Below are 20,842 nucleotides of genomic sequence, written 5' to 3' on the forward strand. Positions count from 1 at the left end.
ATCTACATGTCAAAATTTTAAATTTAATTATAAACAGAATATACTTTTAAAATAATTTAATAAACACCACATAAAATATTTGTTAAAATTATAGTCTTTAGAGAAATAAATTATCACTTTTTTCAAATAAATAAATAGAAATAAAAGAAATATAAATAGTTTTACATGTACTAAATTAAATTTTAATAATTTTATAGTAGATATCTATGGACATTTTTATATAAATTTATTTAAAACAGCTATACTATAAATATATATCAATGTACCAAGACACTTATAAAAATAAACATAAAATTATTTAGAAATTACTCAAAAATATATAAACTTCCCCATTACAAAAGCAAAGAGTAAATACTCATGCATCCATAACTGATTACATGACATTTAGTATAATCGTATTTATGAATAATCGTATTAAAAGTTAAAACTTGAAGCGTGTATAAATATGTTCTCTCCACTACTTGAGTTCGATTTCTCAAAGCATTTCATTTAAAACTCTGAAATGTTGCTGCAACAACTTCAATCTTAATAGAAGTCAACAGATAAAGACTCCGCACCACCATCTTCCGCTTCCAAAATTTGGTCCTCGGTTTGGAACTGCGCATATTCCTTTGACTTTGTTGAGCGCGACTTGTTCCCTACGTTCAAGAAGTCGTATAATGCATCCGTTACCTTCACTACATCAACGCCCTCATAAGTGTTTTCCATTTCGGGTATCAAATTATCCAAGTACAATACTCCTTCGGGGTCAATTGCAAGTATCAAGGGCAACTCATTGAAGGTGGAGTGCCTCCTTAACAGACGCATAACTGCAGGGTTCATAGACCAGGGATCTGCAATTGATAGGAAACCTATTTCTTGAACACCTCTTGCATGAAGATTTCTACTCTCTCTGCCATGGATGACTCTTGGAATCCATACTGCCTCAAACTCTGCCTTGTTTTCCATGGGCTTCTTTTGCAACATCTCTTTGAGCTTCTCGTACACACTTTTGAAATGTTCGCTTTCTTCTTCAATGTCATGAAGCCAGGACACTAATAGGAAAACAAATTTCCCTTCAAGATGTTCGATACCCATCTGAGCAAATAAGCAATTGACAGAAAATTTATTCATAACCTATTGGAAAACATCAAATGGAAATGGAAATGAAAAATAGGTCAAAAAGGGGTTTAAAAATCACTTGGCTTTTCTGATTATACATTGAAATAGGCAAAAAAACATAAATAATACCTGACTTGTCCTTGTAACAAGGAAATCTATTTCTTTTGTGAGTAACAATGTTTGAAGCAATTTGATATTACTCTGCTGAGGGGTGTCTGTAAGTTCCTTCAACCGCAGGTATTCTGTTCTTGGAACTTCCACTGTCATGGCGCGTAAGCTATTCTTTGTTATACCCATCCACCTAGAAAAAGTTTTATGCTTTGGTCCACCTTCTACATCACTAATGATCATAGCATAATCTATCTCCTGATCAAAGGATTTGACAGTGGACAAAGCTTTTTCAAAGAACACTTGTGCTTCATAGTTATCACAAGTGAAAATATGATGCCTGCCACCCAGCTCTCTTGCCAATGAAAGCACAAATTTGCTCACTTGTAGTACCTGCATATCCTTATAACTGGCTTGAAGATCATCAAGTATTATTCCCAGCGCTTGGAGCTCTTCTTTCTGATAGCTATGGTAGAAAATAACAGCTATGGTCATGCCTTCATCAAGACTAGTAGAGGGATGAAATGGCCTTCCGTTCACATCTACAAAACCCCATTTGCCATCGAAGAAATTGAATGATCCTTGTTGCAACTTCTTAATGTGCGAATCCTGCAATATGGAAGGATGCATGATCAACAATTGAAAGAACTTTTGGCTCTACATTACATTGTTTCTAGTTGATGCAGAGTCTCGCTCTATTCTAATTGGTCAAAAAGGCTAGAGGAAGACAATAAAAGAGAATATAGTTAAAGACAGCACAAAACAATGGGACTTTCTGATGCAGATAAGGATTGTTCAACGACAAGAAAGAACTCTCGTCTTCATTTCGTTGTGGTGTGAGCTTGACCCTTTTTGCTTGGGCCAAAGTCTTTGTGCTTTGTGTTAGGCTGTTTTTTGTAATTCTAGTCCGCACCTGTTGTGCAGCCTATATGCTGATGATGACCTGATAATCCACTATGGACCTTCCTTTAGTAACGGGACAGGCCCTTGTTTTCTTGGCTTCTTTAATACACAGACTGAAGTCTCAGGACCACAGCAACAAAAAGTTTGTTGAAGTGTCCGAAAAAGACTCCAAGGAGGAAAAAATACACCATAGTTGTAGATTAAGTCATGTTTTTAGGTGTGTTAATATAGCATCATGTAATTTGTGGAGTTTTAGGTCCCAAAAAAATCATTTCATTCAATTATGAAAACTCATGATTAATTCAAACAACTCTAGAGTCACAGTTATTAGTGAAATATTATTTAAAATGATAGATGTTATATCAACAAATGTTATCCTAACTATTGAAATATGTTCAATTACTGAATCTTTTCTTCTAGAAAAGAAAATTAAAACGAACTGTTTAATACCAAGATCAAAGATGATACTTCACTGTTTTCCAAACCTACATTCAGCAAAAGAGTGATAGATCAACTCAACCCAAATCCGTAAACTAGATAGACGCAAAAAAACTGTAACTCAATCCCCTAGGGATTCTGCCACTTTACAGGATTGACTTTGGAGTAGAAGTAAATAAACTCCCTCAAGCAAGGTATCCTCCCATCCTTAGAGGGCTCGCCCAAAATTGCTACCAGGATCATATAGTTGTCTACAAATATATAACCAAAATAGAGAGAATTTGTTATATTGTGAAACCCAACCATTGGAGGGAAATGGTGGGTTGTTGGCCTTCCATATAGAGGTTGTTCTGCACATCTATAAAAACTCTTTGTATGGCTCATTATTTCCATATAGTTCTCAAAGACACATGTTCATTAATAAAGAACTCCCCTGCTCTTTAGTGTGGACCACGATAAATACTAGTGCACTTGGCTTGTTCATTTTCCATCTGTTGTTTTTACTTTCGATTTAATTCCTCTTCAATTGGTACTAGAGCTCAGGCTGAGTTGGTTGGAAATGGTGAAGATATTTAGAACAATGGAGGATGCCAGAGTAGAGAAATTTGCAGGGTAGATTTTCAGCTTTTTGAAAGGTGCAAATGGAGTCATTGTTAATTAAACAAGACCTTGCTCTTGCACTGGAAGGAATGTAAAGAAATTAGCATCAATGAAAGACAAAGATTGAGAAACTTAAGACAAGGTGGCAAAGGCATCAATTTTTTTTCTTCTTGTCAAATAATGTCCTCTTCAATGTCTCAAATGAGAAAACCACAAAGGTGATATGGGACAAACTTGCACCCATGTATACAGTAGCATCAACTACAAACCAGGTTTTCATCACGAAGACGTTATATAAACTCAAAATGAAGGAGGGATTATTTCCAATCACCTCAATGAGTTTTACACTCTTGTCAGCCAAGCAAATTTGGTGAGCATGACACAAGATGATGAGAACATAGCCATTCTCTTACTATGTTCGCTCCCTAGAAATTGGGATGGCATTCTGACAGTGCTTACTACTTCAGTTCTCGATTAAAATAAATTGGTCTTTGATGATGTTGCTTCCACTCTTCTAAGTGAAGATATGAGAAGGAGAAACGAAGAGTCTTCATCTAGTGATGCTCGAACTGTGGTAAGCACCAAGAATAGGGTAAGAAGTCATAATAGAGGCAACAATCATAACCGGAGAAGATCTAAATCTGCTAATAGATCAAAGTCAAGCTGTAGAAATAGAGAATGTTGGTTTTGTGGGAAGGCTAGCCACACAAAGAGAAATTGTCGTTCTCACAAGAAGGCACAAGAAAAAATGCAAAACAACGAAGTCAATACAGCCAGTGAGAAGGATGATAGTATTTTAATCCTTTCAACATCTGACACCACTTCAGATTCTTGGGTGTTAGATTTTGGAGCCTCTTTTCATGCCACCTCATGTACAGAATGTTTTACAAACTATCAAGAAGGGCAGTTTGGGAAAGTGTTTCTGGGAGATAAAAAAAGCATGTGAGATAGTTCGAAAAGATGATGTTGCCTTGCCTCAAAATGGAGGAGGTCAATGGTTGCTGAAAGATGTTTGACATGTTCCCAAATTGAGGCAAAATCTGATTTCCGTTAGTCAGCTTTACATACAAGGCTTCCATATTTTCTTCTTTGTGGATTCTTGGAAGGTAACCAAAGACTCCATGGTTATCGCCAAACTCAATAAGGTTGGTAGTTTGTATCTTTTTGAGAGTCCTACTAAAGTGGGAGCTGCTATGACTATTGTGGGAAGTGATGTGGCACTTTGGCATCAAAGGCTAGGCAACGAGTAAGAAGAGACTCGAGGTTATGCTCAAACAAGATCAACTACCAGGTCTTCAATCAGCAAACTTGGAGTTTTGCGAACGTTGTCTCTATGACAAACAAAGGCAGATCAACTTCTTGAAGGATGGACATGTAATGTCCTCATTTTTGGTGAATCTCTGTAGTTGGCCAGGTCAGTTCATCATCATGACCCTTGTGAGCTGATAGTGAGATTTGAGAGTCTTAGTTGTGGACTTGTTATTTTTAGTAAGTCTTTTTTGGACAGTTGCTAAATTTGGCATTGCAGTTGGTGGCACTGGCAATTGGTCATCATCTGCAGTGGATAGAGCTATTTAATTGATGGGTTCATGATGATTAATTATTTAATGAGTCTTCATTAATATAAAAGCACCTTATGATATTTAATGTCATAAAATGGAGTTGTTAGATGAAGCTTCTTAAATGAAAGGTGTAATGAAGAAGATAAATGCCAAATTATGTTATAAATATGAGCCCATTTAGTGAGAAAAGCATCCCATTGTCTATTTTTCTTTTGTTGTCTTTATGAAGGTTTCTGAGTTTGGTGATTTCATTTCCCTTGTTGAGGTATAAGGGTTTTGATCTGAGGTTTCTGAAGATTGAGTTCTGAATTCCAATTCACTGCTGAAGTAAAGTGGAATTGGAAATTGTAATACTGGGAATCGTTGCTATCTTCCATAAGCAGTGATTTCTATGGTTGGGAGATAGTGTTGTTTTGAGGAAATCGATAGTAATCTTCAAATACAATTTGGGGTTTATCATCACTGGGGTTTGGCATCCATTTTCTCTGATTTTTGTGTGGGCAAATTATCTATTGTAGGCAATATTATTGGTAAATTTTTCATCAGTTCTCAAGCACCTAAATTTCACTATTATTGGCATTGTGATTTGGTGGCCATTTGGTAAAGATTTACAGGCCAAATGTCTGCAAATACTAACGTCTTTCCTAGACATTTTAGACTGCATATATGGGAGCTGTTGGCGACTGTGTTCGGGCAGACAGTTACCTTGCAAAAGTTGTGTTTTCTACAGCAGTGACTCTCGGTAGTCCTGGGCCATTACTTTCCAGGAGCTCCTGCAACTACACATTTTCCTTGGCATCCATCCCTGCTGGCAAGTAATGTCATCATTCAGCGGCCTCTCTCTGCATTCATAGAAGGCCACATGAGCCATATTGGGAAGTGGCTGGAGAATTTATTCAGGCTGAGATATAGTGGTTATGATAGGTTTGCTGTATTTTGTAATTCCTTAGGAATGATAAAAGTTCATTGCAAATTGTAGCCTTTTGTGAAGATAAATTACATGTTCTCCTTTCAGTGTTTTGCATATTGTAGAAATTGTCCATTATTTTCAGTATTTCCATTGATGCAATTACATATTCAAAACAACAACAAACAAACAAAAATAACTTTGCATTCATCAGCAAAAAGAGTAGGGGCCAGTCAGGGTCTTTATAGGACATGACAGGAAGACAACATCATTGGAATTAGTACACTTGGATGTTTTTGGTCATATTGAGGTAACCTCTTTAGGAGCCGCAAGACACTTTGTTGCTTTCCTTGATGATTATACTAGGAAAATTTGGATTTATATGATATCTAGGAAATCTGAAGAATTTTCAAAATTTAAAGTTTTCAAAGCCCTTCTTGAAAACCCAAGTGGTCACAAGTTTAAATGTTTGAAAATGGATAATGGAGGTGAATTTTGTTAGTTGGATTTCAATAGTTTTTGTGTAGATAATGTCATTCGGAGGATAAAAGTTGTTCCTTTTACCCCTCAAGAAAATGGAGCAGCAGAAAGGCTCAATAGAGCCATTTTTGAGAAAGCTAGAAATGTGCTTTGGGCTGAAGTGTGTAACACAACAGTGTATTTAATCAATCGAAGTCATTCATCTCACTTAGGTTTCGAAATTGCAGAAGAGGAATGGTTGGGAAGAAGAATTTCATACTCACATCTTTGATTTTTTGGTTGTCAAGCCTTTGTTCAAGTTCCTAAGGAGAAGAGAAGCAGGTTGGATCCAAGATCACAGCAGTGCATATTTCTTGGGTATGGATAAGATCAGTTTGGCTTTAGACTTTCGAGTTTAACTAATAAGAGGATTATTCAAAGTAGAGATGTGGTTTTTAAAGAAACAACGTTTCCAGACTTAAAGGAGGAAACTTAGGACAAAAAATATATTCCCCTAGAGGATATTGTTAATAATGCCAATGTTTCATCACAAGGACATACAACTAAAATTTCCCAACCTATGTCTTCTTCACCCACCTTTGTTTTATCCCCAATTCCTGCTTTGTTATCACCCTTTGTATCTAGGCACATAGGCAACGATAATGTTAATTCACCACGAGTTTTTTAATTTTTCATCTCAAGACAATGAACAATCTTTAGATAATAATGGGGTCTTTGGAAGCTCTCCTACTTGCAGAGGCTTAGATTGCTATCAAAAAACAGAGCAAGGTTTGCATATAAGATATGGTGGTTGCTCTGAATTACGTTCCCTTGTAACATGGAATTGCACAATCCCATATTATCTTTAGTGGCAAGAAATATCCGCATAAAGAGAAAGGATTCTAGATAACCCTGACACAAATATGTTTTCCCCAATTTTACCTCTGCTCATGTGTCAAGATCCCAAAGGACCCGTGAATGGATTAGGAACCACAGTTGGTTTTGCTATGCATAGTCACAATGCACTTTAAGTATGCATGGTCAATTCCATTGAGGACTTGTCAGCTAAGTAGGGTTGAAAGTTTGGAGATGACAGACTAATTTAGATACTTGCTGACCAAGGTTTGGATCACCCATGCTGCGAACTGGGTTCTCGGTTTCCCACACCAATTATACCAGTAAGAAACCACGAGTTTGGCAACTCATATGGATCACCCTGTGAGGCATCTACATCTCAATGTACCAATTAACAATCTGGTCGATACCCTTTGGATGAAAAGGAAGACGAAGTATCCATTTATTGTTTGGAAACCACTATCAATGGTCATATCGGCCAAGGTACCAAGGACAACTCTTACAAAGGAATGATCCCCAGACAGTCACCATCCACCACAAAGCAATTAAGAATTCAAACAGATTTGACAAGAATTCTATAGAGCACGCTGGCGGTAACTCAAATGTAAGATTACCACAGATACAATGTGAAGCTTCTTATTTAAGGAATCTTCTAGATAGAGAAAAGTGCCTGCTAAATATTCAGATTATGAATTGTTATGCTTGGCAGACTTAGAGCCCGAATTATTGATCTTTGATCAAATTGAACCATTCAATTTTAAAGATACTTGTCAGAGGAGTGATTAGGATCGATGGATGATTATGATGGAAGAAGTGAATTCACTCCAAGTTAACCAAACCTGCGATTCGGTGTCACTTCCACCCAATAGCAAACCTTTGAAGAATCATTGGGTGTAAAAACTAAAAGAGGAAGCTGGAGGTAGGAAAAGATATCATGCTTGCTTGGTTGTCAAAGGATACGCTCAGCAGAAAGGAATACATTGATGATATTTTCTCGCCAATTGTGTGAATGACTACAATCGGGCAGTTTGGGATTGGCAGCAATATGGGATCTTGAGTTGGAGTAGCTTGATGTCAAGACAACATTTCTACATGGTGACATCAATGAGAAGTTATATATGGAACAACATGAAGGCTTTGTTTAAAAGGAACAAGAACACCTTTATTGCCAATTGAAGCATAGCTTGTATGGGCTCAAGAAAGCCCCAAGAAAGTGGTATTTTAAGATTGACCGCTTCATGATTGCACATAATTTTATTTGATGTGAATCGGATCTGTGCATTTACTACAAACAGGTTCCAAATGGTGATTTTATTATTCTTTTGCTCTATGTTGATGATATGTTGGTAGTCAGTTCTTCTACATGGATTGTTGGTAAATTGAAGAAAGAATTAGCTAGTCACTTTTCTATGAAGGACCTAGGGGCTGCAAAGAAGATGCTTGGGATGAACATTATAAGGGATCGAGAGAAAAAGGAATTCAGATTATCTCAAAAACAATACATTGATAAAGTTGACGAAAGGTTTGGTATGACCAGTGCTAAGGTTTTTAGCATTCTGCTTGCTGGTCATTTCCGTCTAACTTTTTATATGTGTCCTAAGACACAAGAAGATCAACAATCTATGCAAAGCATTCCTTATCATTCAGTGGAGACATTTCTGATGTAGTGGGAGTTGTGAGCAGGTTCATGAGCAATCCCGACAACCACATTGGGAGGTAGTCAAGTGGATATTAAGGTATCTTAAAGGTACTTTAGATTATGCATCATGTTTTGGGTGGGTGGGTGGGTGGGTGGGTGGCAGGGGTGGCGGGGCAATGTTCAATTACAAGGTTCTACTGATTCAAATTCAGCCGGAGATTTAGACAAGTGCAGATCTACTACTGGTTGTGTCTTCACTTTTGCTAGAGATTCTATTAGTTGGACCTCAATGTTGCAACATTCAGTTGCTCTTGCTACTGTAGAAGCTGAATACATGGCTCTTTCTAAAGATGCCAGGGAAATGATTTGGTTACAAAAATTGATTAATGACTTGAGATGTCAACAAAATAATTGTGTTCTATTTTGTGATAGCCACAACACTATTTTCACGGCTCGCAATCATTCTTCTTAGTGTCACTCCAAGCACATTGATATTCAGTTTCATTTTGTTCGCCATGTGGTTGAAGAAGGCAGATTGCATGTTGTAAAAATTGACACAAAAATCAAGATTGTTCCCACAGAGAAGTTTGAATTCTGTAGGACTTCTCTTGCTCTGTTTAAGACGTGACAATAAAGGACTGAGTAGGGGAGCTTCTTCTGAGCAGTTTTCCAGTTAAACTTGAAGTGGGAGATTTGTTATATTGTGAAACCTAATTGTTGGAGGGAAATGGTGGGCTGGTGGCCTTCTATATGAAGGTTGTTCTGCACATCTATATAAATCTTTGTATGGCTCATTATTTCCATAGACTAATCTTTATGTACCAAGCCTGATGGGCCTGTTTAAGACCATAGAGGGCCTTCTAGAGTCTACATACTTTTGGTTTTGAATTGGCAACCTTGAAACTTGGGGGTTGCGTCATGTAGACTTCTTCCTGTAATTCACCATTGAGAAAAGCACTCTTCACATCCACCTAATGAACTTTCCAACCATATTGAGCTGCAATGGCAAGAAGGCAAATGGTGCTCATCTTGGCTGTCGAGGCAAAGGTCTACTCATAGTTAATGCCTTCGCGCTAGGTGAATCCTCGAGCAACGAGTCTGGCTTTGTATTTGTCCAAGTTACCATCTGCATGGTACTTGACCTTATAGACCCATTTACAGCTTATGGGTTTCTTCCCACGAGGGAGATTTGAAAGAACTTAGGTGTGGTTCTTTTGAAGACTCTGAAGCTTACCATCCATTGCCTGTTCCCATTCTGGAATTCCTTTGGCCTCTACATATGTCTGGGGCTCAGGGATACTATGGATGTTGGCCATAACAGCAACATTAACTCTGTTGTGCTGAATGCTCTTATTTCTAGAGGTTCTACCCTCAATCAGTTCATCAGGATGAAGATCACTAATCATTTGAGCCCACCATTTTGGCCGAAGAGTAGAGGAGCCAATATCAAATGTTGTCGGAATAACTGGAGCAGGAAAAGGAGTTGTATTATCTGGAGGTGGCTAAGGTGGTGTATCAATAGCATCAGATGACTCATAAAAAATAGAAGGACCCAAGTCAGAAATTGCTAAAGACTGAATCTCAGAATGCGGCGAGGAGGCAAAGAGCTGAAATGGTTTGAGTTCCTTGTCAAATACAACATTACGACTGAAGATTAAACGATCAGTGTTTACATCAATCAGTTTGTAGGCCTTATGTGTGTAATTGTATCTTGTAAGCATGAGTTTCTGGCTTTTGAAATCCAACTTAGTGCACTTGGCCTACAAACTGATTGATACACGTTTTGCTGATAACCGTTAAACTTAGTGCAAGAGTCTTATGTTTAATTGCAAGAGTGGTTGACCGGTTAAGAAGGTAGACAGCTGTGGATACTGCTTCTGCCCAATATTTTATGGGAACATTTCTATGTCCTAGCATAGCCCTAGCCATTTTTGTGATGGTACAGTTTCGACACTCTACAACACCGTTTTGCTGAGGGGTGTGAGGTGTGGTGAACTGACGTCTAATGCCATGAGTAGCACAGAAGGCAGAGAAAGAAGAAAAAAATTGCCCCCCATTATCGGTCCTAAGAGTACAGATGGGGGAACCAAACTCTTTCTACTAGGGCTTTAAACAACTGAAATACAGGATAAGCATCTGATTTTTGCTTAAGAAAATATACCCACATTTTGTGACTGAAATCATCCACAAAGAGTAAGGACCCGTTCCCAGTAACAAGAGTATTCATAGGACCACATACATCAGCGTGGACAAGTTGGAGTACTTTAGATGCCCGCCATGATTCACCATCCTTAAATGGTGTCCTATGTTGCTTCCTTGCTTGGCAAGCTCCGCAAATGCGATGGTTCTAGGTCTGGATATCAAGTAGGCCGTGGACTAAATCACCCTGAGCAAGTTGTACTAGATATTGAATGTTCAGGTGACTGTAACGTTGATGCTAGAGGCTGCTGAGAGTGGATGAATTGGCGATGAAGGCACACTCAAGGGAATCGCCTGAATCTACAAGCCTATAAATACCATGATCCTCAAGACCGATAGCAAGTGTACTACGAGAAGCATGATCAATAATTGAACATTTATTTCCACTGAAAACGACATCCAACTAAGGGGAGTGCTTCATAATCTAACTAACAGACAGAAGATTATGTTTCATGCCAGGAACATAACATGCATTGAGGAACATGAGTCTTCTTCAATTTGAATATGGCCCTTGCCGACAATATTGTATTCCTCGCCACGAATAGGGAGTGAATTCAACAAACCAATCACGCCTATGAGTGAAATGTCGGGAGGCACCAGAATCTATGTACCAGGCAGAAGATTTCACATGATCTACAGGTATGCTGGCCATAAAGGCATGGTAGATGGATTCTTTCTGCTCTGAGTGTTGGGCAGCATTGGCTTGCTTTTTAATTGAGTCTGACTTCTGAAGCTGCTAATACATATGCTCATAATATGTGAATATCTCAAATGGCACAAACTTCGAGGTGAGAAAATGAAAGACTCAAAAAAATCAAAGTAGACATAAGAGAGCTCGAAAAACCCAGAAATAATATGCTATTGAAATCCAGATCCGCTAGCTCAAAAATTGAGGCACAAAAATCGAGGCACCCAGAAAAATCTGACAACCCCCCATTTGAGATCTCAAAAAACCCACCAAGAATCTCTAATCAGAAAAAAATTTTGAGCCCAAAAATTAAGGTTTTGAAAAAAAAGGCCCTGGCTGAAAAAAGCTTGAAAAAAATCTCAGATTTCTTGATAATAATGGCGGATTTGTTAAACAAAACGCTGTTGGCTTCCAGCAATGAAGTCGTTTTTGGATTGTGAAGTTAAAAATGACACAATTTGTGCAAGAAAGAGACCATAAACTGCACTCAGAAAAGACTATGCCCAGATTTTCAAAAAAATTCGAAAGAAAACAGACCCAAAGAATTTCGAAAATTTCAGTCACGAAATTATAAGAGTTTTCGAAAAATTCCTTATAATGGCTCTGATACCATGTTACAAATGTAATGGCAAAATAGTTGACATATTAATTAGAGATCAAATGATCTATATCTACAAAGATGAGAGTCGAATAGAATAGAAACATTCTATTCTAGACCACACCCAGAAATAATATGCTATCGAAATCCAGATCTGCTAGCTCAAAAATTGAGTCACAAAAATCGAGGCACCCAGAAAAATCTGACAACCCCCCATTTGAGATCTCAAAAAGCCCACCAAGAATCTCTAATCAGAAAAAATTTCTAAGCCCAAAAATTAAGGTTTTGAAAAAAAAGGCCCTGGCTGAAAAAAGCTTGAAAAAAAATTCAGATTTCTTGATAATAATGGCGGATTTGTTAAACAAAACGCTGTTGGCTTCCAGCAATGAAGTCGTTTTTGGATTGTGAAGTTAAAAACGACACAATTTGTGCAAGAAAGAGACCATAAACTGCACTCAGAAAAGACTATGCCCAGATTTTCAAAAAAATTCGAAAGAAAACAGACCCAAAGAATTTCGAAAATTTCAGTCACGAAATTATAAGAGTTTTCGAAAAATTCCTTATAATGGCTCTGATACCATGTTACAAATGTAATGGCAGAATAGTTGACATATTAATCAGAGATCAAATGATCTATATATACAAAGATGAGAGTCGAATAGAATAGAAACATTCTATTCTAGACCACACCTAGAGATTAGAAACATTCTAATATTTATAGAGATAAAATAAGATAGAATAGAGAGCATTAAAAAGAAATATAAATATTATTCTAATAGTAGCCACATTTGTGGTGAACCACTATAAATAATGGTGGACTTATCTTGTTTATTTTTCATCTGCTATTTTTACTTTCAATTTAATTCCTCTTCAAAATTTTAGATTCCTATAGGAATTCTGTTGTTGAGTATAAATATCTTTGGCTGCATTTTTTAAACAGATTATGTGTCTTGTTTTCTACTCTAAATAAATTGCAATTTGAAGACTCTTCTGATGTTTTTACTTTTACCTAAGTTGAAGAATCAAAGATAAGGATGAATGATGAGCTGGAGGGATATGCTATAATGGAGACAGATTATTTTTCGCTTTCATTAAAACAATTTTTATTTTAGTATTTTGCTTTAATGATTCGGCAGTTTGTAAAAATGTTAAGAATCTTACTGTTTTAGTTTTATGCTTTATTTGAACAGCTATACGAAAGTTGCTAAGATTACTATTGTTTTCAGTTTTGTACTTTCTATCTATTCTTAGAAAAACAATTTTCTACAAGACAATTACTGTTATTGTAACTCTGTGTTTAAGTTCTCTGTGTCTATATTTTTTTTTATCAGTCTTCTTAGTTTTGTGTTGTGTCCTTTTTTTATTATAATTCTTCATTTAGTATCAGAGCAGGTTGCAAGAGTTTTGATTGTGCAGGCAGCAAGAATATAGCAGCAGTTATTTGCAAATGGACTGTTAGTTTTTGTGGATCTCTAATAGATAAAACTATTACAATAAATATGGGAACAATAGATACTCTTACTTGTACCACAGTAGTGCAGAGTGGTTTTTCAAATAATGATGATCTTCGAATTGATTATATGCAGAATCTCCTTCTCTGTATATTGCTGATAATATAGATTGTATACTGAATATGACAATGATCCTGCAGATTAGGTCGCAGAGAAAAAGTACTGGAAAGTATTTGTAATGTTTATTATGCAGATCGCTGGGTCTGAGATGCCGTGAATAGATAACATTCCCAACGATCTGCATTTGATATATAAGTATGCAACGGTTATGACCCATAGAGTCATGACTCTCTGTGGCCTTTGGCCACATAGGGTCATGCCTCTACGGAAGCATAACTAATAGTTAGTTTGGAGTAAAACAATACTGCTTTAATACAAGCAATCGACAATGCCATTGATTTATATCACTGCCATCGGCTATAACACAATGCCAATACAAAGCAGTTTGTTGATTATCTAATCTGCCAACAAGAGTATCAACCGCATGTTTTTTGTAATCATTAACAACTCGTGTGTGTGTGTGTGTGTGTGTGTGTGTGTGTGAGAGAGAGAGAGAGAGAGAGAGAACAACAGTAATGATTATGAGATAAATATGATACAGGTTTGCATATGACTAATTACTTTTACAGACGCTATACATCAACACTCCCTCTTAGCAAGGGAGAAGTAATATACCTTAGATTTCAGAATAGAATATCTGATTACTTTATCTGATCTTAACACTCTGAAATAGTGACTAGTCAGATAATAAAAAATCACCAAGCTATGAACACTATCATAACATACATCATTATCTCTAATTGTCCGAAACAATATCTAGAGTAATCATAATGAATATGTTATCTATGATCTCTAATTGCCCAAAGCAATATCTAGAGATGTCCATAGTAATAACATAGAAATTCATTACTCGTGATCTTTAATTATCCGAAACAATATCTAGAGATGTCCATGGTAACAAATGAGTTTGTTATCTATGATCTCTAATTGCCTGAAGCAATATCTAGAGATGTCCATGATAACAGGCCTATCATTTGCAAGATCGTCACCTTGCAAACAATTACCTTCTGAATAAATGTCCATGAAAGATCGTCACCTTTCATCATATATCTGATGCGACTAAGCAACAATAGAAGCACAAAATTACATGAATAATTTTATTTAATTCAATATTCAATATTACAAATTAATCATACCAAGTTTTTCTCTGAAGTATTTCAACTTCACTTTAGCAAGAGGCTTGGTAAAGATATCAACTGTTTGCTCATTAGTACAGATGTACTCTAGTTGAATTATTCCTTGATTCACCATATCTCGAATGTAGTGATAAGGAATTTCAATATGTTTGGAGCGATTGTGGAAAACCGGATTGGTTGAAAGCTTGATGCAACTTTAATTAACACAATGAATCATAGTAGGCTTCAAAGGTCTTTTGAACAAATCTGCTAACAACTTCCGTAGCATTACCGCTTCTCTAGCACCCAAAGAAGATGCAATGTATTATGCTTTGGTGGTACTTAATGCAACTGAAGTCTATTTTCTGCTGGACCAAGAAACCATACCAGATCCTAGACTGAAGCAATATCCAAAAGTACTCTTACGTTCAATAGGACTACTTGCCCAATCAGAATCAAAATATCCATGAAGTTTGATGTTAACTTTATCACATTTGATTCCCATTCCAATAGTACCTTTTAGATATCTCAAAATGTATTTAGCTGCATGTAGATGTATCTTCTTTGGTGCACACATAAACTGACTTAAGGTGTTAGTAGCATAACATATGTTAGGACAAGTATTCACTAAATACATTAAAGATCTAATAATCTGCCTGTAGTAAGTTGAATCTGTAAGTTTTGATTTGATCATATCATCCTTCAACTTGTGTAGATTTACTTCCATAGGAATAGTAGCTAGTTTACATTCCATCATTCCAAATTTTGTTAAAATGTCGACTATATATTTTCCTTGATTCAGAAGAATGTAGTTATCCGATTGCCAGACTTCTAATCCAAGAAAGTAGTAAAGTAGACCTAAGTCTTTCATTTCAAATTCTGCTATGAGTTCTTATTTGCATTTCTTTATGAGATGTTTCTCACCTGTTATCAACAAAGCATCAACATATAACACAAGAATAATCATATCATCATCATCTATCTTGAAGTATAAGTTAGGATTGGCTTCATTTTAGAATATCCTAATTTCATTAGATAGTTGTCTATCCTTTTATACCATGCTCTAGGGGCCTGTTTGAGACCATAAAGAGCTTTTTTTAATTTACAAACATGAGTTATGCTATCATAGTGTTGAATCTTTTCGGTTGCTCGATATAAACTTCTTCAATTTCGTCATTTAGGAATATTGCTTTGACATCCATTTGATGAACCTCCATCTTTTGGATGCTGCAATAGCCAAGATGGTTCTGACTGAAGTATATCTAACAACTGGTGTAAATGTTTCTTCATAATCAATGCCTTCTTTTTGTGAGAAACTCTGTGCTACAAACTTGGCTTTTTACTTTTCTATACTGCCATCAGCTACATTCTTAATTTTAAACAGCCATTTGGAAGAAACAACTGATTTGTTTTTAGGTCTTAGTACAACATCCCATACATCATTTTTAAGTATAGAGTTATATTCTTCAATGATTGCTTCTTTCCAAGATTGAATTGAAAGTGCTTCTTTAACATTAGAAGGTTCAGTTGTTGTAAGTTCAGTTAATAAAGCAACATAACATGATTGATTTCTTATTCTTTTGTTTTCTCGAATCACGTCATTAGATTCAAACTGATTTTTTTCTATACTTTTCCTAGCCCAAAGTGGCCTCTTTGTATTGTTGACATTTTCAGAATCTTCATGATTAGACATGGTGGAAGAGGATGGTTCAATATCATTCTTCCTCTCAATTTTTGCTTGTTGATTTTCATCTACTTCAGGAATAGATTCAGTAATAGATTCATCATTGTTTCTAGAAATATTAAAGGCAATATCTTCTTCAAATTTCACATCTCTACCAATCTCAATTGTTCTTTGACCTGGAATGAAGACTCTATATCCTTCTGTTGTTTCACTATATCCAATAAGTATCCTCTTCTTTCTGGAAGGTTCTAGTTTTGTTCTTTTTCTTTAGGAATGTGGATATAAACTAGACATCCAAATATTCTTAGATGGCTTAGATCAGGTTTAATGCTTGTGAGTACTTCTTTTGGAGTGGTTTTCTCTAATACTGAGTGTGGACATCTATTTTGAATGTAGACTACAGCGTTAGATGCTTTAGCCTAGAAGGAAGTATGAAGGTTTTGATCATGCATCATTGCTTTGGCAGATTCAACAATTGATCTATTTTTATGTTCAAAAACTCCATTCTATTGAGGATTATAAGGTACAGAAAACTCCCTCAATCCCAACAGCAATGCAAAAATTCTTAAAAATATCAAACATGTATTCACCTCCATTGTCTGACCTGAGAGTTTTAATTTTCTATCCTGACTGATTTTCAACTAAGGCTTTGAACTCTTTGAATTTTGATAAAACTTCAGCTGATTTTTTCTATTTCATAAAGTAGATCCAAGTTCTTCTAGAGTAATCATCAATAAAAATACATAGAAGAAGCACCATTAAGAGAAGGTATAGACATATGACCGCAAAGATCAATGTGGATCAGTTCAAGAGTGGATTCAGATTTGTGAACACTTTTAGGAAATGATTGTTTAGTATTTTTGCCTAAAGCACATCCTTTGCAAATACTTAAGTGACCAGCTTTGAGACTAGGTAAACCTTTTACAATTTTTCCTATGGATGATAATGCACGATAGTGAAGGTGACCTAGCCTCGTATGCCAAATTTCGGTGGAATTTGAAGTTTCATGACTAAGAGCTAGGTTTTGATTATTACAAAATTTATAAAGACTTCCATCTCTAAATCCGATGGAAATGGCTTTTTTGATATTAAAGTTCTTTGGCCAAGATAGAACTTTGTCCTCTTGAAATGTGATTTTGAATCCTTGATCAGCAAGACCAGGAAAAGAGACTAAGTTTCTCTTTATTCCTAGTGCATATAAAACATTTTTTAGTTGTAGTGTAATTCCTGAATTTAGGTAAATTGAACAAGAACCAATTCCTTTAATAGGATGAGTAGAGTTATCTCCAATGGTAACTTCTTCTAAGGTTTGTTCAGAGAAAGTTTCAAATTTGTCTTTAAAATTTGTGATTTGCTAAGATGTTCCACTATCTATGATCCAAGTGTTGTGGTTTGAGTTTAATTCACTTGAAAGGGCTAAGTAAAAAGCATAGTTTTCTCTTTCTTCTTTCTCTACACCCTCTCCTTTGATTTCTACTAAGGCTGCTTGAATTTTCTTCTTTTCAAGGTAGAAGTTATGGGAGTGACCAAATGTATCACATTTAAAACATCTAATTTTGGACCAATCACGTTGCTTATATGATTTGTTAGATTCCTTTTTGTTGTATTTGAATTTTCTTTTCTTGTTTGATTTCACATGAAGTTCTTGAATTTCTCAATTTGTACTTCGTCCTTTTGAGACTAATCTAGATTCTTCTTGTGTGCATTCATTCTTTAATAAATCGAATTTAGGGAGTTAGGGTCGAGCGCTTAAACCTCGAATAAATGTTTCCCATGATAAAGGAAGACCTCTTAGTGCTATCATGCTGAGTTCTTTGTCATCCACTTGATTTTCCATTGTTGCAAGTTGATCTTTTAATTCAGAAATCCTTAAAAAGTATGAAGTAATAGATTCTCCATTTTTCATCTTTGTATATAGTAGATCTTATTTTAGGGTTAATAATCTACTAGTATTGTTGATTTCAAATGTATTTTGAATAGTGGAGAACATCTCAAATGCAATCTTGAGACTAGATGTGGATGGAAGAATAACATCTTCTACAAAATCTATTATGATTTTTATTGCTTTATTATTATGTCTTTTTCATGTTACTTTCTCTAGTTGATTTTTAGGCATGGACATGTTTGTTTCAATATATTCCTCTAATTTCATTTCCCTTAATATTATCATTACTCTAATTTTCCATGATGAGAAATTAGATGCACCCTCAAGCCTATCTTCTAGTCTCACATGATTCACCATTTTAATAATATAATTTAGCTTTTGAAAAAATCTGAAATTTTAGATTTTAATTTTGAGTAATAGCTTTTCTTATCAGAATGGCTCTGATACCATGTTAGTTTTTGTGGATCTCTGATAGATAAAACTATTACAATAAATATGGGAACAATAGATACTCTTACTTGTACCACAGTAGTGCAGAGTCGTTCTTCAAATAATGGTGATCTTCGAATTGATTATATGCAAAATCTCCTTTTCTGCATATTGCTAATAATATAGATTGTATACTGAATATGACAATGATCCTGCAGATTAGATCGCATAGGAAAAGTACTGGAAAGTATTTTTAATGTTTATTATGCAGATTGCTGGGTCTGAGATGCCGTGAATAGATAACATTCCCATCGATCTGCATTTGATATATGTAAATATGCAATGGTTATGACCCGTAGAGTCATGACTCTACGTGGCCTTTGGCCATGTAGGGTCATGCCTCTACGAAAGCATAACTAATAGTTAGTTTGGAGTAAAAAAATACTACTTTAATACAAGCAATCGACAATGCCATCGATTTATATCACTGCCATCGGTAATAACACAATGCCAATACAAAGCAGTCTGTTGATTATCTAATCTGCTGACAAGAGTATCAACTGCATGTTTATTGTAATCATTAACAACTCATGTGTGTGTGTGTGTGTGCGTGTGTGTGTGTGTGTGAGAGAGAGAGAGAGAACAACAGTAATAATTATCAGAGAAATATGATACAGGTTTGCATATGACTGATTACTTCTACAGACGCTATACATCAATATGGACAATGGAAAATATTTAGAATTTCATCTTACATCGTTTACAGGAGACAACTATGATTATTGGAGTATCAAAATGAAGACTCTACTATTATCTCAAGATCTCCGGAAACTAATGGAAGTTGGATACCAAGAACCTGCTGTTCAGAATACATTGAATACATGGACACTACAAAAAAACACTCAACTGAAAGAAGATAGAAAGAAGATTAACAAAGCTCTTTTCACTATTCCATTTGCCTTGGATGTTTTAATTTTCTCCCAGATTGCTTCTTTAACAAAATCAAAGGATGCAGGAGAGGCTCTACAAACTATAACCAAGGTACATATAAAAGCAACTAGGATGAACCTTTTTGAAATTTGAAAATTTGAGGATGAAGGAAACTGAGTCTATTCTTGAATTATTACTAGGACTCAAAGTACTATGAATCAGCTTAGGACTCAAGTTGAAATTATATGAGATCCAAAAATTGTAGAAATTTTTTTGAGGTCTCTTTCTCCTAAATTTGATCCAATAGTGATTGATGTAGAAGAAAGTAAAGATTTAACTACTTCCAAAGTTGTATAGTTAATTGGTTCTTTGCAATCGCAGGAAGAGTGTATGCAGCATTCTATGAAACATTTTGTGCAAGCTTTCTAGTGCTCTATGAATATTGAGGAAAATTCTAGATCTCTTCCCTCTCATACTACTAAATTTTAAGGTGAATCTTCGGTGAATTTTCTAGTAATAATAGATGTAGAGGAAGAGGAAGACAACGATGTTCTATTGATCAAAGGAGTAGACAGTGCAGATATTGTGAAAGATATGGGCACTATAGATCTGAGTGCAGGAAGAAGAAATCTGACTAGAATAAGTCAAGAGCTAGTTATGAAGGAGAGTCTTCTAACGCAAAGAATCATATATATAATACTTTCTTCATGTCAAAGTTACAACATAGTCTTGAGTATAGGACAACTTCTAGAAAAGAACAAAAAGGTTGTATTTGAAGATAGCTGCTGCAAAATATTTGATAAATCTAATAAGTGTGTATGATCTTATGTTGTTCTTTGCTTGGGTTTGGTTTACTCTTCCAAGACTGGACCTATAATGTAATTAAATGCTTGATTAGCCGACTTGTGGCTTAACTAACTATACAATAAGCTCGGTTAGATGTACAAAAGGCAATTTTGAGTATACTTAGAATTCTTAGAGAATAGAAGATAGAAGATGTGAGCTTGGACATTGAATTGTAAACTTTACTTTGTATAAGGCCACAACCCGGAAGCCCTCACAACCAGGCATGTTGTTGTCTTTATATGTGAAGTCAAACAATTACACCTATTGAATTGCAACATATAACCTCTTGTTCCTTGTTGATTGTTTGAGCAAGCTTCCATGTGTA

At 35.7% G+C, this 20,842-nt stretch overlaps 1 protein-coding gene across 2 annotated transcripts in view; it reads right to left on the bottom strand.

Moving 5' to 3' along the window:
* Positions 1 to 274: 274 nt before the first annotated feature.
* The window catches only part of LOC149569484 (uncharacterized), a 221,967-nt gene continuing 201,399 nt past the window's right edge, over positions 275 to 20,842 (bottom strand). For both annotated transcript variants that reach the window (XM_089822184.1, XM_089822183.1), the window contains 2 exons: positions 1,231 to 1,818; positions 275 to 1,077 (listed from right to left, as the gene is read on the bottom strand). In XM_089822184.1, the coding sequence (XP_089678310.1) occupies positions 526 to 1,077; positions 1,231 to 1,818 (1,140 nt within the window). In that variant the 3' untranslated portion in view covers positions 275 to 525. The remainder of the gene's footprint in view (positions 1,078 to 1,230; positions 1,819 to 20,842) is intronic.

The sequence above is a fragment of the Cupressus sempervirens genome, chromosome 3 (genome assembly GCF_028749045.1).
Source record: "Cupressus sempervirens isolate cs-2001-9-10 chromosome 3, ASM2874904v1, whole genome shotgun sequence".
Lineage (NCBI taxonomy): Eukaryota > Viridiplantae > Streptophyta > Pinopsida > Cupressales > Cupressaceae > Cupressus > Cupressus sempervirens.